Source organism: Thunnus thynnus, chromosome 17 (genome assembly GCF_963924715.1).
Source record: "Thunnus thynnus chromosome 17, fThuThy2.1, whole genome shotgun sequence".
Taxonomy (NCBI): domain Eukaryota; kingdom Metazoa; phylum Chordata; class Actinopteri; order Scombriformes; family Scombridae; genus Thunnus; species Thunnus thynnus.
Genome location: NC_089533.1, coordinates 18,649,733 through 18,674,146, shown reverse-complemented (window position 1 = coordinate 18,674,146; position 24,414 = coordinate 18,649,733). Strand labels below are relative to the sequence as shown.

General features: G+C 39.2%; 2 protein-coding genes and 1 long non-coding RNA gene across 3 annotated transcripts in view; 1 reads left to right on the top strand and 2 right to left on the bottom strand.

Annotated features, from left to right (window-relative positions):
* The window catches only part of LOC137200922 (uncharacterized), a 24,357-nt gene extending 16,713 nt beyond the window's left edge, over window positions 1–7,644 (bottom strand). Inside the window, exon 1 of the long non-coding RNA XR_010932098.1 lies at window positions 4,152–7,644. This is a non-coding gene — a long non-coding RNA (uncharacterized lncRNA). The remainder of the gene's footprint in view (window positions 1–4,151) is intronic.
* Window positions 2,179–12,766, top strand: kcnj12b (potassium inwardly rectifying channel subfamily J member 12b). Its single transcript, XM_067615639.1, has 2 exons — window positions 2,179–2,784; window positions 7,689–12,766. The coding sequence occupies exon 2, from the start codon at window positions 7,831–7,833 to the stop codon at window positions 9,097–9,099; it is 1,269 nt and encodes a 422-aa protein (XP_067471740.1). The 5' UTR covers window positions 2,179–2,784; window positions 7,689–7,830; the 3' UTR covers window positions 9,100–12,766.
* tufm (Tu translation elongation factor, mitochondrial) lies at window positions 10,908–24,414 on the bottom strand. Its single transcript, XM_067615638.1, has 10 exons — window positions 24,272–24,414; window positions 22,769–22,815; window positions 22,542–22,680; window positions 22,183–22,349; window positions 21,794–22,063; window positions 21,506–21,638; window positions 21,271–21,375; window positions 20,750–20,901; window positions 20,391–20,510; window positions 10,908–20,004 (listed from the first exon to the last, which is right to left on the bottom strand). Exons 1-10 carry the CDS (start codon window positions 24,306–24,308, stop codon window positions 19,834–19,836), a joined length of 1,341 nt encoding a protein of 446 aa, XP_067471739.1. The 5' UTR covers window positions 24,309–24,414; the 3' UTR covers window positions 10,908–19,833.

Below are 24,414 nucleotides of genomic sequence, written 5' to 3'. Positions count from 1 at the left end.
GCCATCTCCTAACTGAACCCATAACCTATTTACAGCCCTAACATCAAAGGAACAGTACAGTAGCAGTAACATAGAGTGAATATAAAGCTACATCTGCTGGATTTTTGAAATGCGCTGTAGAAAAAAGTTCTGCATTTAATCACAATTATACCCTACCTTAAGTTGCATTCAATATATTTTCTGATAAAGATTTTACTCCATGAATATCTGCTTTGTCTTTTAAAGAGTTACTCATGTAATGGAAAAAAAACAGCAGTTCAAGGAGCAGTGTGTAGAATTTAGTGTCATCTAGCGGAAGAGACTTGGCAGAAATGCAATAATCATGAGTATGTTTTAATTAGTGTATAATCACCTGAAACTAATTATTGTTTTTTGTTACCTTAGAATGAGCCCTTTATATCTACAGAGGGAGCAGGTCCTCTTCCATGGAGGCCACCATGTTGTACTGCCATGTTTCTACAGTAGTCCAGAGCAAACCAAACACTGTTTCTAGAGAGGGCCTTTCGCATTTTTTGCGAGTTTCATGGCCACTGTAGGTTCTCCTACATACTTGAAAGGGGAGGGGGAGGCGGAGGATTATTCAGTTGGTTGCAACCTGCAACCTCACCACTAGATGCCACTAAATCTTACACACTGGTCCTTTAAAAAGTAACAAATAAATAAATATGATAAACGCAGGGTGAAAAATCTGTAGTGTGTTGTCTTATTTTTAAATTTTTATCATACACAATTTTTATCATACACAATTTTTATCATACATCATAAATTTTTATCATACACTGTACATTAACATTACTTACATGCAGTATCTTATGTTGCGTGCGAGATGTGAAGATACAGACATTTTACTGCTTTAATGAACATAATTCCAACAACATACTCTTAAAGGTCAAATATTCCTGTTACAATCAGAAAACTGATACCCTGACTACCTTGGCTTATTTTCCTTGGAGGCCGTCATATCGCAGTGTCACACGTACCTTCCACCCAGGTCTCTGCTCTGTAATGGCCTCTCGTGAATCTGAGTCAGGCCAGAACTGGAACAGATCCTGTTTCTGTCCTGTAAAACTAACAAAGGAATTACAAACTCCTGGGCAGAGCAGTGTGGTGGAAGGTTTTTCAAAAACAAGGATGGCGTGCGTTGTTGATCGCACACTGCGCACAGCAGTGGTATTTCAGTCAGGGGTGTTTGGGAATGAATTGTTGCACAGAAGTAGCATCCGCGTGTCTGTCTTGAGCCTTGGTCCAGAGTCAAATATCTGGAGTAGTTTTGGATGGTTTGCCATGAAATGTTGTAAAGACATTCATGGACCCTGGAGGATGAATCTTGATTGATGTCCTGACATTTCAAGTGCCAAAAGCAGATCAAAGTTTCCACTCGCCTGACACCTCAATTATTGACAGCATACCTTTAAAAATAACAACCAAAATCCCATCAGCTTCAACTGTAATTCAATATTACAGTAATTTTAGATTTGCATCAGTCCTTATTGCACCTATCACAAGGGTCCTGCTCAACTTTTTTTTTTCGCCCTGTAATACATGAGAAATACACTGATTTCCTGCTTTGTCCACACATGCACACATAAAACAGAAAAGAAACTGCCTACATGTGCTTTTGAAAGTGCAATATGTTCAACAGGAGCTGCTTTGCTTTCTGAATGAGTCAAAATGGAGACCACACCACCCACTCTGTGATCTGTTTTGTGTTAGTTAAGAAACATTGCAGAGTAGGACAGTTAATTAGATGTGTGAAAAATGTCTCTATTTTCACAGATTCCTTAAGAGTGTGTAGATTTTACTTCTGAACCAATAATACACTCAATGTGCCAGTCATGTGTCTATTGTTCTGGCTTTTCTGAAAAAAAGTGAAGATGAAAAGAAATATTCGTCTACATATTGGTGGTTCATCCATTGTTTGAAACGACACCGTTTTGCAATAAAAAACACTCTGTACAAAATAAATAATTAAACCTAATCAAATCCCAAATAAATTAGCTTAAAAATGTAAATGTTCAGTTAGTTTCTGGGCTCTGCAGTACATGTCAATTTTAATATAATAAGCCAGTTGATTCTTTAACTCCGATCGTTGCTGACCAGCACTGGTGCAACACACACGTTGTCTCCAAATGCCAAGTATCTACAGTGACACCGTGAAAGGGAGGGGGAGGACGAGAGCTGAGCAGTGAGCAATAGTTCACTGGATGTGGGATACAGAGTGGGATCTGCGGCAGAACAAGATCAGATAGCAGATATACTAAGAAAGTGTGAGACACTGTGGAAGAAGAGAGACTGTCGACTGCTTATAACTCCAGAATAAGCTGTGAGGAATTAATTTTTGATTGGATTGGACCCTACAGGCCATGTGAGCCCTATATACATTTAATTTGGGATATCAGAGTAGCTGTGATCAACTCCTTGTGCTATTTTGAGGGGGCAAAATTATGCCTTCAGTGCTTCACTAAAGTCACTTTCTGATTTCTGGTCTGTTTCTGATCGACCGGATATCAACCGAGCAGTAACTTTGGAGGACTTGACAGTAGGAGTGATTGTAATGCCCTCCTCATTCAATGGAAAAACAGATGCGTTAAAACTAGAAGGGGAAGACATGAAGGTACTCTGTGGCCATTTACTTTTCTGCCTCACAAGGTTAGAGTGGTTCTACCCTTAACAGAAGAGAGGAGTTAAAGAAACCTGCTGAGAAACATGCAGCAGTTTGGCTAAAAGACCTGGAAGTAAAGGAAAGTTGGAAATCAACAATCAACAGGAAGACTTACACACAAGGTAAGCTGCTTGTTCTTGTACCATAGACAGAAAAGCTAAATATATTACTGTGGCTGACACCTTTCCTTAGATTCACTGACTCTGTCTTATGTCTCTAATTGTTCAATTCAAATGTGAGCTGTATGATGTAAGATCACAGCCGAGCCAGGACAAATGTGGCTCCTGAGAGAGCTGAGGAGCAGTCGCCCAGAATATTAGATATTAATATCCCTTGGACACTCAACATCCTGCTTCCTAGCAACTACAGCATTGAGAAATGGCAACTGCTGCGTAATACGCACACACATACACACACTGACACAGACACACACCCATGCCCATGCACAAACAATCACAGGCTAAAAAAATCTTGAATTTGTTGTTATCAGTTTTCATCCTGGACTCTGTAATTAAGGTTACAGGGTAATTAAGAGTGTTTTAAACATGGCACCAGCTACGGAACTGGTGTAATAATTTACTGACTGTTGACATGTAATAGTAGTCTAGGGCTGTTGGTCCAGATTGGTTTTCCGTGCCGATAGTAGTTTCCTCTATTTGATATTATACAGAATGGGTTTCAGGAATTTATTGCCGGACCTCTTGTGACCAGACATTTTTTACTGTCACGTTGGGCATTTTAGTGCCGTTAAACGAGACATTTTTACTGTATTGTACTGTTTTAACCCAAACCATGATCTTTCCCTAACTGAGTGGTTTTTATGCTTAAACCTAACCATTTTTACCTAAATGATGGGAAGGATTGGCATATCACCTGCAAACAAAAATGTTCCTCCATTTTGAAACAACCTGAATTTGATCACGTGATCTTGCGCAATCAGTACCAATACGCATGCATAATAATTTCTGTACCAACAATAAATGGACTATTGACACAGTGGAACCCATACCAATAGCCACTTCCTTTAAACATACCTCGACTTGAATCTGCACAGATAGTGTATTTTAAATTCACCACCTACTTTTTTAATTTCCTGCCATTATTTTTGTACAATCTGTTTGGTTACTGCTCTGTTTTCTCTATGGGGTATCAATGTCCATTTCTTCATAACCATTCTGGGGAGACCTACGCAGCTGCTGTTCTGACCCCATTTTTAAACTTAATTAAAGATAAAATCCCAGTTGCTTTATAACTGTATCTTCCTTAAGTGCTGGGGTACATTAATTGTGTTTCACTGCATCTTGTTTTAGGAAGAAACACCACAGAAAACATTTTTTCTGACTGCCCCCAATCAATCTTGGAATATTTTAGTGTGTCAGATGTTATAAAAGATTAACAATATAATCAAAATCAATAATTATCTAAAAAGGTAACAGTAAACATTTCACGTCACAGCCAGTTGCTGACCAACATATCACCTTGTGCTGACCTGTGGTTGAAGTGCTTTCCTCTGGGTCCCCTGGGGTCTGCATCGTGATGGTGTGGCAGCGTCTTATTTTAAGACCTGAAATGAGTGAAGTTCCATCAGAGCCAGAGTCAGCCAGAGTTCAGCTACAGTCAGTGTATTAAACCTATGATAGTATAAAAGCACCAAAACAGTTGAACCTCAGTAAAGCAACATTTCTCAGAACAAACTAAATTTCTTGCAGCATAATGCAGGTACATAAAACTTGATGTTTAGCCATGCTCAGAGCATGTTTTATGTCCTATCCATCAGTCAACCAGTCTGGTCCAGACTAAATTATTTCAACAATTATTGTATGAATTGCCATGAAACTTGGTACAGACATTAATGGTCCCCAGAGTATGAATCCTAATGTCGTTGATTATTCCTTGACTTTTGCTCTAGTGCCACCATGAAGCTGACATTTGTGTTTTTTTAGTGAAAATGTGAAAAACTATTTTTGATGATTGTCATGATTGTCATGAAATTTGGTACATTCATGTCCCTCTAAGGATGAATTGTAATCACTTTGGTGATTCCCTGACTTTTCATCTAGCACCATCATCAGGTTAAAAATTCTAGTTGTCCAATTCTGACCAACTTCAAATCTAATGACATTCCCATCAGCCTCAGTTTTACTTTGTGTTTAGTGCTAATTAGCCAGCGTTAGCATGCTAACTAGTGATGGGCAAAGCAGTTCTTTTCAGTGTACTGAATCATTAGAATCAGTTCATTAAATCATTAAAGATTTGTTCAAAAGACTTGTTCACTGAATCGTTCAGGGCTTGACCAGACCTAGTACCGTTCACTCTAACTCGCTAACTAATGAATGGAGAGCGTTTGTTCGTGAAGAATAGCCAGTGAGCTGAGAGTTTAATTTTATAAAGATACAGTTTGAAAACTGAAAGCTGCTATAACAAAGTCCTAAAATCATTGCAGCTAAATGTTAGCAGCTGTCAGCTGTGTATTTGCTGTCTTGAACACACCCCATTCCTCCTGCAAACAAATGACTTGAATCACTTGCTCATTGAGTGAGTGATTGTATCCCTGTGAATAAATCATGTTTGCTTGCAACTGGCTGAGAGCTCAACTGAACTGACTGAGAAATTAACAGAAATTAACAGATCAAGTGATTCAGTCCAGTTTGTTCACCCATTCTTTTGAACGAATAATTTGCAAACAACACAACACTAAAGCTAAGCCACTAAAACTAAGACAGTGAATATCCATGCTAACCATTATCATTTCAGCATGGTAGTAAGCTGATGTTAAAGGATAGGTTCACAATTTTTCAAGTCTGTCTAAAAACAACAGTCAGGTGCCCATCTGAACATTGAAACAGGTTTTACTTGCTGTAATCATTCCTCCTGTTCATACTGACCATTAGAAGATCCCCTTCAAATGTTTTACAATATAATATAAGGATTCAGCTATTTGAGTTAGTCAAATAAAGTGGATATCTTCCACATTTAGTCTTTTTAGTTTAAAATTCTCTCTCTGTGTCTCGAGGGACAATGTTTTCCCGTTCAGCTGCTGTGGAAGTATAGTAACAAAAAGAGGGAATTTGGGACTTAAAATATAGTAACTTTGATTTGACTAATTTGGACAACTGAAACCTCATACTGCCTTCAGATAAACTTCTAAATACATTTTTGCACCGAACGAGGGCTGTGGATTTTGTCACCCATCACTTACATTGAAAGTGCATTATGAAGAGATCTCTTAATGTCCAGTATGAACAGGAGCAATGATTACAGCAAGACAATGTCAGTGTTTATTTGGTCACTAGACTACTGTTTTAGGACAGACTTGAAAATTTGAGAACATAACATCCTGTAACATTTACCACAAAGCACATCTGTGTGCAGCCTCACAGAGCCGCAAGCTGGGCTGTAGACTAGTGATGTTTATTACAAAGCTGAATTATCATTAATGAACTGTTTAAATCAAATGTATTTCAAGCAGAAGCCTATGAACCAAAATGTCCTGAGGATCACAATCGTCTTCCTCTGTGTGATGTGTTTCTGTGTGAAACTGCTGGATTATCCCAAAATAGCAGATCAGTGTTCATACATTTTATGGGACCCATCATTCACAAAGTTCACAAATAACTTAGCAAAGCGTTATAAATCTCTCCCTGTTAGCATTTTTAAGGTCCTTGCCAGAGGCGTACTGTATACTGTAGTACCACCACTTGCATTATCAATAAAATCTCAAAAAACTTAATTAGTAATTTAAAATACAGTAGATAAATAAATCATGTTTATAGAGTGAAAACATTTTGCCACACACACTAGAAATTATATTAAAGACATTTTTTTTTATTTGATCATCAATGCACAAGTTGGATGTGCTGAATGATGTAGTCGGGACAAATCAGGATAAAATTCATCCTTTTTAGAAATACTCCCTCCATTTGCGTGTCTGAAGTGATTCCATTGATTCCTACCATCAAACTATTTGTATCTGAGGCTGCCTCTTCTATGATACCCAATGTTCTGCCCCATCTTTTTCAGCCCATATTATTTTCCGGCACAATCTCACAGGGGAATCACACAGCCTCATCACAGTACTCCAGTGACTCTAATAGCTGTGCCAGCTGGAAGAAACAGAAGATACGTCATATAAAATGGCAGGGCATTGGATTAGCTGGCTATTTCTGTACCTTGTTGATCAGAGAAACATGTATTGTATATACCAGAGTATTTCCAAGAGAGAGGGGGAGAAAGAGAGGTAAGACAGAAAATCAAATGTATGCTATGAAAGTATATATTGAAAATTAAATGTATAAGATTAACTAGTATCTTCTAAAGCAAAATTAAATATCTTACCCATACACCAAATTTTCAACAGAGGGCAGTTTGAAACACCACATCATCACCACATTATCATTTTCATGTTTGTCATAAATTGTGCAGCATAAATTTATCAAGATACCTAGAAAGCTTCAAACACATATTATAGTGAATTACATTCATCAATGACACTTTAACTGAGAAGAAAAATGGTCAAAAAAGTTGTTACTAAATCAACAGGCCAAAATATTTAAGTGAACATTTGCTTTTACATCATAAAACCTTTAGAGAAGATAGTAAGTCTAGATCATTTCAATTACATAATTAATATTAGAAATGTGCATATAATGCATCAAAACATTTGGAAACTGGAATCCTGAGCTGTTACATAAGACCAACCTGCTGGAACAAATACATAAAGAGCATTTGGTACAGAAAAAAGGGTTTAATCTCACATTGAAGATATATAAGGAGAAGTGTACATCATGTTCATTGGCTGCCTGAAGAACGCATGATGCTGACGACAATATGATCATACCATCTACTGAGGCCAGAAGCAGCTAAACACGGTTAATGTATAAATGTATAAGATAAATGCGTGACATTTCTGTGTGATTATCTTTATACTCTATTTAAACAACCACTTTTCAGGTGACATCCATGATCTTTACATAAATTTAAGTGTGGACAGATAATAATAATCATATTTTCTGTCCTTCCTTCACAGGAAACTGCAGTTGTGCCTCACCTCTCAATTCCAGTTGACGCTGAGTCTGTGTTGGACGGGGCTCTGCACTTCCCGTGAGCCTGGTCAGTTTTGTATGAGCAAGGCTGATAGTGTGAAGCTACGTGGCTGTCCCCACTGAGGCATGAGTGTGGGAAGGGCCCACCACCACAGCTTCATTTCCTGTGAAGAAGAAGGCCTGAGACTAAGTAACATGCCTGCTGTGGGCAGCTTCGGCAATGGCAAGATCCACACGAGACGCAAATACCACACTCGGTTTGTCAGCAAGGCTGGACAATGCAACATCCATTTCTCAAACATGGATGAGAAGTCACAGCGGTACATTTCTGATATTTTCACAACTTGTGTGGACATTCGCTGGCGATACATGTTCCTGTTGTTTAGCCTGGTGTTTGTGGTGTCCTGGCTAACGTTCGGCTTGGGATTCTGGCTCATCGGCCACCTACATGGTGACATGGACCATCCTGGAGGGGACGACAGTTTTGTTCCCTGTGTCATGCAGGTCAACACCTTTGTGGCAGCTTTCCTGTTCTCCATTGAGACCCAAACAACCATCGGATATGGATCTCGCTGTGTGACCGAGGAATGCCCTGCTGCTGTCTTCATGGTGGTCTTTCAGTCCATCATGGGCTGCATCATCGATGCCTTCATGATTGGTGCCATCATGGCCAAGATGGCAAGGCCCAAAAAGCGTGCAGAGACTCTACTGTTCAGCCACAATGCCGTCATCGCCATGCGTGATGGGAAGTTGTGCTTCATGTTTAGGGTTGCAAATCTAAGGAAAAGCCACATAGTGGAGGCTCACGTCAGAGCCCAGCTGGTGAAGCCTCGTTACACAGAGGAAGGCGAGTATATCCCTCTGGATCAGATTGACATGAATGTAGGCTATGACAAAGGCACAGACCGCTTGTTTCTGGTTGCACCCCTCACTGTCATTCACGAGATTGATGAGGAAAGTCCACTATTTGGCATCAGCAAGCAAGATCTGGAAACATCGGACTTTGAGATAGTAATCATACTTGAAGGTTTGGTTGAGGCCACAGCCATGACGACGCAGGCACGCAGCTCTTACCTGCCCTCAGAGATCCTTTGGGGTCATCGCTTTGAGCCCCTCATCTTCGAGGAGAAGAACCAGTACAGGATAGATTACGCCTACTTTCACAAAACATTCGAAGTACCATCCACCCCAAGATGCAGTGCCAAGGACATAGAGGAGAGAAAGTTCCCAACGTCTGGTGCCAACTCCTTCTGCTATGAGAACGAGCTGGCCTTCATCAGCAGGGATGAGGAGGAGGAGGGAGACATGGAGAAAGAGGAAGGCAGGATGTGTTCATCAGTGCATACCACACCTAGACATGATCAAACGTCCTCCCGCAGAGAATCTGAGATTTAACCTTTGACTATTGCTTACCAGAACATCAACGTTTTGTTCTTTTTGGATGCAAGCATCACGTGATGTATGAAGAGACCAATGACTGTCAAACTACTGACATGAGGACACCACTGAAGACTGCTCTGCTGCAGCTGGAGGAAAAGCAGAACCGATCTCTGACATACAAGCAACAATGAAACTCATCATATTTCTCATTGGAAAAACTCCTTGCTTTTTGCTTCCCTGGGATGGTTATTGAGCTTTATCAAATGCAAACAAAAACTGTCATGTTTCAATTTGCAGATGATCCTAATAATAATGTGCATGACAATAGCATAGTTTTGTATGAATATTTTGGAAAATGTTGGATAACTTTGATGGGACTGTCTGTATAGGTGCTGTTCACAGTCCTCAAATATACAGTTTATAACGGAGTGTGGAGTGAAATTGACACTTTGCAAACGTTTAGAAAAGCAAACCTCGGGAATATTTCTCCGGAATAATTCTCCTTTTTCCATCTGGAAAAAGTGTAGATCAGCAGTGGATTTTCATCTTAATGATATAACTTATGTGAACAGTAAAACTCTAAATGTTCTACATTATACAGTATCAGTGGATGACTTGGTTAGTCGGTAACCGATATACATACAGGATTGATTGAGGTAGACTCATAAACATTTCGATTATATAAAGGGAAAACAAACTTGATGGTGCACGGTATGCCATTTAGGCATACTAACAGGGAAAACTATTCATCTCTGTCTTAATGTGTTAGCTAATGGGAAACACTGGCAATGTGGCTTTGAGAGAATGTTAATCAAATAAGTATTGAATAAATGCTCGTTAAGCCCCTTAGTTACTGTTGCTACCCCTGTCAAGCTTAATGTTCTTGGACAGCATATGCACTTTATAATGATAATGGAGGCTGACCACTGAAAATTTGGCTTTCAACTTGGTCGGCTGAAATAACACAAGATAATCTCTCCTGGAAGGCATTCACAAAAAGTGACAGAAATACCAGTGTAACGAATGAAAAGAGAGAGAAGTTTAAATCCTGATTACCTTACAACTTCAACACACATGGCCAATCACTGCATGAGGTGATGAAGACTTTCGGTTTCATAAAGTTACACAAATTATTGGACACAGTTGACCCATGTAAAAGACATGGACATAAAGATATAGCATGTTATTGTAGACCCACTATTACAACTATTAAATGCTTTAGGATAAGGACTATCTAGGACCAGCTTCCACACACTGTAGAAATACTTCATGATTAATACACTGGTCTGAATGAGGGTTTTGTTAAAAGTAATCTGTAACCCCACACAAAATGATGTAGCTTGAAATGTCACTGGCCTTGGAAGTAATGCTGGGTTAGGTTAATACTGTGGGTAGTAAGCTAGTCAGCCAGGCATGCTAACACTTGCAGTTTACATTAGAATAAACACACTGTTTAATCCATTCCTTACACCTTTTCTTTTGTATATTTGGTTTTGGTGAGGGTTAGCTAGGCAACTGTAATATTTCTCTCACATGTGGAGAAATATTATAGTTGCCTAGCTATGTTTGGACAATCACTGTTTGGGCAAAGTGATATCATGGGATGACATAAATAGCATGCCATTTTAAGGAAATTTTGCATCATGTCTACGCATTTTAAGCTTTTCGCATGTCATTTAATGCTGTTGGTTAGTTTTAGGCACAATAAAATGCGGAAAAATGTCCTGACATGGCGGTAAAAGTGTCCAGTTAAAATGTCCCAATGTGACGGTAAAAATGTCCGGTTAGTGGTCTCGAGCAGTACTCTCCTGCTGCTTTTACAACTTTTTGCCTAACTATCTAGCCATCCACCCAACATCCACCCATCCCACCTCCTCCCCAAAAGCCAAAATCACCTTATAAAAGAAAAGAAAGAGACATTATATTGACGTCATCTGAAATGTGTCACTTCCCCTGTCACTCAAACGTAACTATAGGTCATTTTTGGCAACTCTAAATGGCGTGAAATGACATGCAAAAAGCAAAAAAATGTGTAATCATAACAGGGGCTGGTCAGGGGCAGGTCTGGTGAACAGTCAACTGACTTTAGTTTGTCAATTCTTCTCAGTATTCTTCTCTGTATTTCCCTTTATAGGGAAATAAAAACACAATTGTACATAAAGTCCGTATTTCACAGTTGAGCCATTTTCTCCTCATAAATGTGATGCTGCAGGTCAAAATGCAGTCATGATGGCCTGTGTGAATATATATACAAAATGAGAAATAACCAAAGACAAATAAGAAGCATTCAAAGTTAAACCCCCTCTGTGACCTCAGGACATAAAAATACAGCAACAACAGGAGAATTTAAGTGAAACTCCTCACATATTGGTAATCAAAGACTTATTTTGGAAGGCCCCCACAGGCAGCAGAGGAGTCTAATTAAAGTCATCTGAAATGAAACTGTCACATCAATGACCTGTGGGAGACTGAGTGGACTGTGTCACATCTGTGCTCTATATTGAGTTTAAAGGCCAAATTAAAAAAAAAACAAACAAATATTGACCAAAGAGAAGTCCTGACACACATATTTTCTACAGATTTGACTACATGAGCTCTGGAAGGTCACAAGATCAGAAGCTTGTAACAAGCTCTAAACCAGATGTAGATGCATTATATGTGTGGGTCACTATGGGATAAGATGAGATGATAAATTCTAGTTCAAGATCTTAAATAGATGTGAGTCACACAACAAACCACAATGAAGAAGTAAGAAATAAGCAGTCAAATCAGAGTTTAAACAAATCAAACTTTAACCTGAGAAAACTGTAAGTATATTAAGTTTAAGCTCTTAGTATATAAAGTAAAATAATATAAAAACAAAACAATTTAATTCAAGAATAATTTAAATTAATCATGATCATCTTCATACAGAGCTTTGACCTGATCTGTTCATGTTGTGATAAATCACACGCATGGCTACATATAATTTAATTAGCTGTTTGGTTCATTTGTCCATGTTCTCTGCCAGTGACATTTAATTATCATCTCTCTTTCTTTCTTTCTTTCTTTCTTCTTATGTTAATAGGACAGGTAATGAAATATTAGGTCATATTGTATACCACACTATCACTGATGACTGGTGAGATGAATTAGTTTTCCATGTGGGTCCATAAGGGTTATCTTTTACACCTGACTGCCATTTCAGCAAATTTCAACACATTTGTATTTATATCTTGCTGACTTGTGCTGAAATAAACAGAAAAGGCATGCTCCAGAAAACAAATGGTGTTTCTATTGCCATTTGCACCAAAAGCGGAGCACAGGATAAGAGGAAATTATTAGAACCTGTAAATTTGTTAGGCCTGTATTGTAAATAAAATGTTGTTTTTTGTCATATGATCTTTGTGCTTGAATAGAGGCTAAGTGTTAATATATTATTTAATATCATAAGTTGCTTGAGCAAAGCAAGAAACTGAAAATACTCTCTTTGCTTGATGGACTGAAATAACATCTACACATTTGAACTTTGACCTCTTCTTGTCTTCCACAAAATGCATTTGAAGCCATCTTGACTCTGAGTTGCACCTTGTTTTCTTTTTGCAGGGTTTAGTTTCATGTGTGAGACAACAATTTATAAATGACAGACAAATTTAAAAAAAATCTCTTGATTATTACAATAAAATATATCAGACAAAGCCAACAGTTCTCTGTTTCCTTCATGGTAGACAAACAGTAAGTACAAGGATAATTTAACAATAAGCATTTGCTGAATGCATTTGTTGTTGCGTTATAACAAATAAGAGCAGCGGGGAGGGAACGTGTGAGCCAGCTGTTTGATAAACAGAGAGGAATGGAGTATGATTTATGACTGTGATTTGGTGGGGGACGGTATCTGGTTGGGGTCAGAGGTTTCTTCTTTCACTCTTATGCAACCAAACAGGCACGTCTTTGCATATGTACAGAGAAGGCTTGGCGGTCCTGCTTGATTTCACTGCCCTGTAACCTTGAACACCGGAAAAGAGCTCCAATGCGCACACACACAACCACAGAAACCATCACCATATCAAAGTTTCAAAATAGGACAGTCGTTGTAATATTATGACCAGTGTAACAGGTTGTTTTCTCTCTTTACTTATCTTTTAAATACACAAAGACACAATCAAAGTTTCTACTGATGTGTTTTACCAAAAGTTCCTGTAGAATTTAGAAATATAAAGGACAAGGCTGGAGATTTTCTATATTTTCTTGTTGTCAACAAATCTCTTGTACAAACAAACCAACAATGAACTGATCCTACTTACAAGTACTGTGTGTGTATCCAAAGCCTGATAAATCATATTCCTCTGTGTCGTAGACCTTCGGTGCTGTCCAAAAGCTATTAAAAACACATCAGTGAGTCACACTATTGCCTTGAGTGACATGCTCTTTCATCACGAAGAGTTTGGGCACGTTAGTTTGTTTAGAAACAGCTCCAAAGACTAATAACAGCGATCACATTTTCAGTCTCTGAAGAGTAGTTCCGTGTACAGCAGACACAGCTTGTTGTGTTACATATCACAACCTCTTGACTTTGTGTCAAGGCTTTTTGAGAAATTTACAATGAAGCTCTGTAAAGGGAACTGCGTTCCTACGCATGCGCAGTGGTGTCTGCTGTACACAAAACTACTCTCCAGAGACTGAAAATGTGATCACTGTCATTAGTCTTTGGAGCCATTTCTAAACAAACTAATGTGCCTGTAAGGAACATATCACCCAGTGGACAACAGTGGAGGTCTACAGCACAGAGAAATAAGATATATCATGGGTACACACAGAATACTTGTAAGTAGGATCAGTTCATTATTGGAAATCTCCAGCCATATCCTTTAAGTAGAATATAATTGTATCTGCTTCTTGGTAGGTGGTGGGTACTTCTATCCAAGAATAATGTTATCCAGATCTGGTTTTATTCAATTACCATTTATTATGACTAGTCAGCTAAAGAGTGGGTGTGTGAAATATTAAACTGTTTTCCTGGCAACAACAAGTCCCATCACAGTGACATTTAACAGAATAAACTGTTCTATCCTTTCATGCATTTGACTTTCATGGAGTTATTTTACTGCCAAATGAATGTATAATTTATTACTTTAGAAGACTGTATCCTCTGAGAACTGCTGTATGACGGAAGGAACATCGAGAATAAAACGGGATGCTTCCCACCCACTCTGCGGTGTTGGAGGATGAGAAGCCGTGGAGGGTCAGTCTTCAAACACGCAGAGTGGGTTGTTGAAAGAAACATTCAGCCTTAATTGCAGCAGCCCTACTCTTCACTGGTTTCCCTCAGCTGCCAGGAGGAGGTGGAGGGTAGAAAAAAGTAACACGATGCAACACTAACAGCTGTGCTTCCCTTCCTGAAAACCATAACTCCAGACATTTTAGACATGGATCATTAACAATCGGCTCTCATCAATAACATATCAACTGGGGTATTTTTAGGAACTGACAAAAAAAAGATACTTTGGCTTGTTTCATTTTCTACAGGATCATATCCAACAGGCTCTAATGTGGAAAAACTGACAAGACGGTCAAAATCAGTCATTATGTTTTATGAAATGAGGGTCCTTGTTGAAAATGGAAGGAAAAAAAGGCATAACTCTCTTCGCCCTTTCTCTGGGGATGTGACATCTCATTGTGAGAGGACAAGTCAAGGAAACCAATCTTAGCATCTTTTCCCCCATGTGTACCTACGTTTTGATATTACATTTCAGTTATCCTTTCCATTCACAGTAAAACCAGATTGCTGAGACTCGTCTCATGTTATTCTTTTGAGGGTGGGACAGCTTAAAGGTTAGAAAAATGAACTTGTGAACGGAAGATGGCTGGTTGGAATAACTCGCCCTGACTGGGAAAAGCTGAGAAAGGAAACTGAGCAACTGGTTTTACAAATCAGGTTGGAGAAAAGAAAAAAAATAGTGCAAATGCGCCAATATTGTCTCTGCACAGATAACTTTCACTTATCCTCTTTGGTAACACTTTACTTTAACCCCCTTATTTTACATTCATAAACTGTTAACACACTATAATGTATTTGTAAGCAGATGTAGGGACATTTTAAAGTGTTTATAAATGTCAACAATTATAACTTCTCGTATGAAATATGCATTACTGGTGTATAAACAGTTAATAAAGCAACAATAATATAATATAACTTAGCTGTAATCATATTACAGATATGTAATAACATATGATTATATACATGAACAAATCCCTAAAACATTTATTAACTGTTTATACACATTTACCAATCATTCATAGGTCGGTCTACAGTTCATTTTTGACCTTGGAAACTGTCAAAAAACTTGTAACTTAAGGTCCTCTTACTAGATTTCTCACGGGGCATTCAGCTGCATCTCATAACCTTCATTACCTTATGGAGTCTGCTGAGTTGTCATGAGGAGTGATGAAGTATTTATAAGAAGTATTTATAAATATATACATATTTCATTGATAGATATAATGAATCAATACATCATATTTAGTATCCATAGGACAGCTGTGTTACATTATGCTGTCATTATCTGTTACAGATGTTTCTCAGTCTTGTTGACCAATGAACTGACCAAACATTAATGTAATTAATGTCCTCACATCTGGTTACAACTACATTACAAACCCTTTATACTGCTTATAAATGTTAAATGGCAGGCAAACTAGTATTCAGATCCTTGACTTAAGTAAAAGTACCAATACAAGAATGCAAACTACATTACAAGTAAGACTCCTGCATCCAAAATCCTACTCAAGTAAAAGTATAAGTATTATCAGCAAAATAAACGCAAAGTATCAAAAGTAAAAGTATTCACTCCACAGAGAAATGGTCCCTGTGACTGTTGCACATGTAGCATTTAACTGTTGTACCTGTTGGAGCTTGTTTTAACCATTTAATACACTGTTAGTTTCATCCTGTGGTTCCCAAATGTGGGGTCAGTCCCCCTCAACTTTTTATATATAAAAGTTCTGTTTATATATTATATATTGGATAGTATTACCTATTTGGGTCTTATTTAAATGACACCATCTGAGATTTTTTGAGGGGAAATCTCTTATGATATACAGTATAACGTACATAATCTTAATCTGAAATGTAACAGTAAGTGCAGCTGTTGAATAAATGTACAATAAAAAAGCAAATATTAAAAAGTAATAAATAAGTACAGTAAATCTCTCTGAAATGTAGTGAGGTAAAAGAATAAAGTGAAGTACCTCAAAATTCTACTTGAGTAAATGTACTTTGTTACTTTCCACCACAGCAAACTAATGTTATTGAAAACTAACAGTAATGCTCCTCATCCGTCTGGTGTGTCTACTCATTGTGAGGTCGTCAACATGAGAAACATGAACGAAGCAGTTTGACGGTGGTTTGAATCACATTCAGTGTATCAGCAACTCGTACAGGACAGTTAAAGCCAGTATCACTGAAACATACTAGTGTTTACCGTCTGATCATATCTCCTTAAGTTATTTTGCTTATGGAGACATTTGTCCTCCAGCTGAGCACATCACTCAGTGGTACTCGCTGCTTCAGCCTCAACTCCTGCAGACGTACAGTATTTGATTACAGCAACAGGCTGATTGGATTACAAGAGGCACAGACTCAAATACCTACAGCAAACAGAGCAACTGGAGAACTTCCTGTTGGGAATGAGCATGCAGAGAGGACACCAACTACTCTGTGCACACCAAGAGCAACAGGGTCAACCTGGATTAACACACCTAAGTTATCTACTAAAACAACTATTGCTATAAGACTTATCAAAAACCCTCCAGCGGTGTCTCATTCCCAATCTCCCATGTCAACTATTCACCGGAAGAATATCATCTTAGACTGATGATGTTTTTCCATATCTATTCTCAGATCATCATCTTTCACTGATGAATTTAGTGGACTGAATTGTTTTAACAGAATATTAATTTCTTTATTTAATTATTCAATTTCACAATGTTCACTGAAAAGACTGTTAAAGGAACAAAGGAGGAACTATATGTCATTTTTACTGTAAAGATACTGACAGATTGTATTCGTGGGTGCCCACCTTTAACATAATGATAACATATTATGGTGCAGACAGTTAACATGTGAAATCACGGTATAATCAGTTCAGATGATTCCCATTTTTAACCAGACCACAACCAGACCTTTTTCTTTATTATTTACTTTATCTTGTAAGTTGAATATTTTGCGTCTCAGTTAAATGCTCGTGTTTTGGTCAGGTGAGTTTCCAGTATTTTGGCTTTTTTCCAGCAATGTCTTTAAAAGCCCACTCTACAATTAACACATTTGTGTAAGTTGAATACTGGACCACAATTGAGTCCAAACTAGTTGTGATGTCACAAATCCTGCTCGTAGGTAGACATATTAAACTCAGTGTTTTTGTGAGCAAAGAGAAACTTCAGGAAATGAAAGTTAAAAAAAAACTCTCTACTGTCAAACTCTGCACACACGTCATTCTGCACAATAAAACTAAAACTTCCACGTCAAGTACCAATAAGCTATACACATTTTTGAGTGGAGGAGGACTTAAAATTAGATTTAGACAAGATTTAGTTCTTGGCTGATGTTACTCAGACACCTCTGTGTTCAGGGATGATAGCTGGTTTCCAATCAGGTGTGCTGATTTTTGGTTGTTACATATTGTAACCATTTGCTGTTTCCTATTTATGCGGTTAATTGTATAAACCATTATCAATAGTTTAATCAGTTCTGTTATTGTGCAGAACTTGATACACTGTTTAAGTATTATACAAAACATTTTTTGTAAACCTCACTTTCACAGCTAACAAAAGACATAACGTTGAGCACACAGTAAACTTGACTTCCTAATGCTGTTCGTTGTAATTAAAATAATTTTTCCATCAGAACTGTGACTACAGGCCTGGAAAGCTCTTGAAGTACATCTTTGCTGCCATCCTGTGGCAGATAAAGCTTGTAACATGCAGTACCATGTACCAAAGACCAAAGTCTTCATCGGATTTACAGTGGTGCTTGAAAATTTGTGCATCCTTTAGAATTTGCTCTATTTCTGGATAAATATGCCCTAAAACACAGTCAGATTTTCATACAAGTCCTAAATAGTCCTAGATAAAGAGACATCAATTAAACAAATGAGACAAAAAACCTTACACTTGTTCATATATATAACAAATGTTATATATTTGTGTGGCAAAAGTATGTGAACCTCTAGGATTATCAATTAATTTGAAGGGGAAATTAGAGTTGGGTGTTAATCAATGGGATTCTGGGAGGCCCTCCCTTATTTAAAGAGAAATCTGGGTCTTCACTATCAAAGTTTGAGCTTCACAACACAGGTTTGTGGAAGTGTGTCATGGCTCGAACAAAGGAGATTTCTGAGGACCTTAGAAGAAGAGTTGCTGATACTCACCAGGCTGGAAAGGACTACAAAACCATTTCTAGTTTGGACTCCACCAGTCGACTGTCAGGCAGATCGTGTACAAATGGAAGACATCCAACACCATTATTACCTTCCCCGGGACTGGTCGAACAACAAAGATCACACAATGAGCAAAGGGTTTAATGATCTGACAGGTCACAAGGGACCCCAGGGTAATGTCTAGGAAACTAAAGACCTTTCTTGCAGTGGCTACAGTCAATGTTAATGAGTCCACCATCAGGAGAACATCATGGTGAGCATGGCAGAGTAGCAAGGAGAAAGCCATTTCTCTTCTAAAGAACATTGCTGCCTGTCTACAGTGTAATGGTTTGGGCCTGCTTTTCTGCCTCTGGACAAGGACAGCTTTCATCATTGATGGAGCTATGAATTCAGCACATTCTGCAGGAAAATGTCACGGTATTGTCCATGAACTGAGGCTCAACAGAAAGTGGGTCATGCAGCAAGACAACGACCCTAAACACACATCTTTCTACAAAAGAATGGTTAAAGCAGAAGAAAGTTTATGTTTTGGAACAGCAGAGTATAAATCCTGACCTTAATCCTATAGAAATGCTGTGGAAGAACCTGATGCTGGCAGTTCATGCAAGGAAGCCCACCAACTTCTGAGTTGAGACTGTTCTGTAAGGAGGATTGGGCTAAAATACCTCCAAGCTGATGTGCAGGGCTGATAAACAGTTACCAGAAACATTTAATTGAAGTTATTGCTGCAAAAGGGGGGGGTCACACCAGTTACTGAATGCAAGGGTTCACATACTTACCCTCCCACAAATATGTAAGATTTGATCATTTTCCTCAAATAAATAAGTTTAATGTTCTTGTCTCATTTGTTGAATTGGGTTTCCTTTATCTAGTTTTAGGACTTGTGTGAAAATGTGATCACATTTTTTTTTTCATTTATGCCGACATAGAAAATTCATAACAAAACAAAGTAATAGTGTTTTAGATTTCTTGTTCATTTATAATATTTAGTCCTTTCATTTTTGGAATGGCCTGGCTAGCAATACCTCATACTATAAAGCGGAGGAGGCATTTTTATTATTAAATACATTTATTACATAAATGACATGACAGTATGGCCTTTAAACACATAGACAGTGCTAAATATTTCATGTATTCTGGTTGGGTGGAGCTTATAAACAAAGCCATGCGATCCTTTGAGTCCTCTCCTGTTCCTGTGAATGGGTTTTTTTGTATTTGTATTCATTGATAATTATTTGATTTGACCAGAAATAGACACCCACCCACCCTGATCCCGCCCCGCCACCCTCCCACCCACCCCCACCCTAAGTCAAGCCCCCTCTGCAGAGTTTCCTCTTCAGCCCCAGTTGCACTGGTCTTCATCTGTTGCGGTCTCGATGTCTGTGACCAGGCCGGTGCCGATGGTTCTGTTCCCGTCTCTCAGAGTGAACCTCTGACCTTTCTCCAAAACCATCGGCTGACGGAGCGTGAGCGTCAGGGAGGTGTCCTCCCCTGGCATCACCATTTCCTGGAAGAGACGAGAATAACGCACAGGAACGTGGTTACTAATAGTTACTAATCTTCAAAATGCAGCTGCTAGACTGCATTGTTTATATATAACAGAAGATACACAAGTTTCTAAAAAAGCTAGTAAAATACATGTACTGGTGGTCAGCCATCAGTCAAACAACTGTACAGCTGGTTTTCAAATCATTGTGTAAACGAAGACGATGCTGATGCTGATGTGACAACATTTCTGATCTGAAACATCGTGAAGTTACATCATGTTCTAACACATGCATGAGGCGTGGGAACTGTTATGTTTGTTTAAAGTACTTAAATGCAGCTTGACACTATTTGACAAACATCCATGTATTGACAGACCAAAAGACACAAAAAGAAATACACACACACCTTGTCAGCGGGCAGAGTGACTCTGCAGGCCATGTCCCAGGTTAGCGAGAACATGACGGGCATGAAGTTGGAGACAAACGGTTTGTGTCTGCCTCCCTCCTCCTTACTCAGAACATACACCTGTAACACAAGGAGCACAAACATGATACAGTCCAAACGTGTTTTCACTTACAAACTCAGCATCATTACTGTCACATTTGTCTGGTCTCCCAGTTTGCCTTTAAAACTGCTTTGTGGCCATTACAAGTGTATTAAAATTGTTGGATGTGTCTATAAAAAGACATGTAATAGATGTATGACAAATGAATCAATAAAAAAGTGTGTATATGATAGTTAAGTGCAACTTTGTGCTCCCAGACCTGAGCCTTGACTTTCTGGTGAGGCATGATGGATCCTGGTTTGCACATCACCATCCCTCTCCTCACATCCTCCCTCTTCAGGCCTCGGACCAGAGCGCCCAGGTTGTCTCCTGCCTCTGCCCGGTCCAGAGACTTGTGGAACATCTCAATACCTGAGCCCAACAGGATGGACATGAAGGTCAAATTCTTGTGTGTACACCTTTGCTCATTCAGTATAACACATGCTTAGACATACCAGTACAGCAGACACATAGCCTGACTTACAAAAAGACTTACCAACAAAGTATCTGAGTAAGGTATTGGGCCAAGGAGCCACAAAAACAGCTGTAATGCTCCTTGACTGTGAAGGTCATAGCATCTGATTCCCATCATTTTTATACACTTCAAGCCATGAAGTCACTCCTAACGCTCTGACTTCATAATATCTCTCCCCTCTTTGTTTTGGTTAATTTCCTGTGCAACCAACACAGGAGTTCCTCTTCTGAGTTTCTATTCCTTTTTTTTTTTTGTTTTCCACTCACCAGTAACCACAGATTTGAAGCTGCGATTGTGGCCCACAAACTCGCAGTCGTCTCCTTTCTTGATGATACCTCTCTCCATAGTGCCAGTCACTACTGTACCCCTGCCTGAAAGACACAAATGTTCGCAAGTCACCAACATTTGTTGATTTTTTTTACGACCTTGAGTCAAATATCTGCAGTGCAGTCTTAAGCGGTTGTGTTTGTGCAGCCTGCGTTTCTTGTTTTTTTTTCGTACCTGGGATGGAATAAACTCCTTCAATGGGCAGAAGGAAAGGTTTCTCTAGTTCTCTTTTGGGCAAAGGAACATAATTATCCACAATCTCCAGCAGTTTCATCACCGCATTCACGCCCAGGTCCGGCTGTTTGTTCTGAGATGGAGCAAGACAATCGTTCAGTCAGACTCACATTAAAGACTTCAATTGTCCTGCATTTGGTCGCTTTCCATAAATGATGGCTGAAATCTGTTTGTTGATAGATTTTTTCTTTTACAATAGCTAATCGATCAATCACTTTTTCCCCTCACCTCCAGAGCGCAGAGGGCGGAGCCTATTACAACAGGCGTGTTCTCGCCGTCATAGCCGAACTCCGTGAGCAGCTCGCGGATCTCGATCTCCACCAGTTCCAGCATCTCCTTGTCCTCCACGGCATCCGCCTTGTTGATGAAAACCACCACGTGCTCAACACCGATCTGCCTGGCCAGCAGCAGGTGCTCGCGCGTCTGGGGCATCTGGCCGTCGGTGGCCGCCACCACCAGGATGCAACCGTCCATCTGAGCCGTGCCTGTGATCATGTTCTGAAAAAGAAAAGAGGTGGACGGAGATTAAATGGGGTTCATCATTAAGAATCATTAAGAAAGACGAGGCTGCATCATGTTTAGCGGTTTCTTGGTCAGGCAGCAGAAAAGTAGATTACCTTGACGTAGTCAGCGTGACCAGGGCAGTCTGTATGAGCGTAATGTCTGTTGGCTGTGGTGTATTCTACATGAGAGGCGTTGATGGTGATTCCTCTGGCCTTCTCCTCGGGGGCATTGTCAATTTCCTCATACTTTTTAAAGTTAGCACCACCAGCATCAGCGAGCACTGAGGACCCAAAAAAAACCAACAAGACGGTCACATTTCTGACTTCTAGTTTCATGAAACTAGAAAAATGTGGGCCGCGACTTTTTCTTCGTAGGTCGTTGGAGCTAATTAGATAGAATTTAATTAAATATTTTGGACATGCAGTCATCCGAGCCTGTGTGTGAGTAAAAGCTAAGACATCAGTGATTCTACCTTTTGTGATGGCTGCAGTTAGGGTGGTCTTGCCGTGATCCACATGACCGATTGTTCCGATGTTCACGTGGGGCTTTTCTCGGCTGTACGTCTTCTTAGCATCTGCAGCAAAGGTCCGCCGGCTCAGAGGCACAGCGCACTAGAAAACAAACTCAAGAATTATACAGCAAGAAACTCTCTGTTAAACTGGCAAAGTACTTCAGACTGCAGTTTGTGTGCACACTCACCAGTTTGTAGGAGCTGTGCAGGAGGCTTGGCGAAGAAAGCTGAAGGGCTGAGCAGAAAAGATCAGCTGATTATTTGACTGGATATTTCAGTATAGTTTCTCCTATATTTCCACTACCAGTGTTCCAGTACAAGTTCTTATCACAATACGTATCTTTCCTTATTCAGCCTCACATACACTGTTCCCCTGCAAAAAAATCACACCTGCTCAACTCAGCCAGCAGGCTGTCAGTGCCTGAACCTTTTAAGTCAGTTTCAATCAGTGCAGGCATCTGTAAACAGAGATAACACATCTCCTCTGCCTTAATAGTACTGAGTGTCTCACACAATGTTGCCGACTGTTTGATCCAAATCTCTCCCGGAATCAGAAACCACAAGGACACAACACAACCCAGGTGTCACCAGGATGCAAACTCTGGTGTTCTGCAGATTCATTAGAAAACTATTTTGTGGACTCCTGAAATGGACTTTTGCCTCCATCAGAGTTTATTTAGCTATTTTTTATTTAATGTTTGTTAGTATAAGGACAAGTATATAACATGAACTTGTGCCACATACCACATGATTTATTCTAGCCTAAGCTAGTTTGCAATGCCTATCCCTAGATGGGCTTTTTAAAATACATATAACTCAACAATACATATTAGTAGTACCTACAAGCAGCATAAAACACAACATAAAAGTTTCATAAAACAAAAGGAACCAGATCATTCATGACTACATGATTGATCCCTCTTTAAAAAGCCATCTGTCCAAGTGAGGATTTACTAAAGGGCTCTTTATTATACCCTCGTGTTAATGAAGCCCTGAGAGGAACCAGCTGACCACTGAGCACCTGAGCAACCTGCTTATTTAAGCTTTTATAGACCAGTTTAAAATTAGCAAATTTAATAAAATGATCAAAACATTTCTTAAGAACATGACAGTGGTGTGATCTTATTGCTTTCCCGTCCAGAATTGCTCGATTATAACTAATCTTAAAAGGCTTGATTATTATAGGTGCTGCTTGTGACCATGAAATGTTACAGAATGCCACATTTTTACTTCTGTTTGCACCAGATTACATTATTAGTGCCATATTAGTATCAGTTTGACACACAGAGCATCACTGACATTTAGTTCAGACATACAAAGACAATGCTGAGAGAGCTGAAGCTACACCTGCATTAATTCATATCTATCAGTAGTTATTGATGATAGGAGCCGTTGAACCAGAAAGGAAGAATGTCCTTCACATGCTGTCAGCTGTCTAACCAGCAGTATCTATCTGTGATGTTTGAGCCTGTTTCACTCATCATTCACTGTTAGCTGCATCGTTAGCTAACACTCACAGTAACGTGACCTTGCTCTGCTGTTGGAAGAGACAACATCATCTCTTTCTCATTATCGGTTACGTTTAAATAGACGCAAAGAACCAATTCTAATATGTGCACAACAAATTAGAGTATGCAGAAATCAGACATGCATAAAGCGTCGGATACTGATAAAGATTTTAACTATTTTACCGGAGAAACACGCACGCAGCCCCACGAGCGCCGCCATCTTGGATGGTTAGACAAACCAAAGACGATCGGTCAGTCAAGAGAAGTCACTGCCTGCTTCCTCTTCTTCTTTTGGCGGTTGGCAAACCAGCTTAAAGGCGCATTAC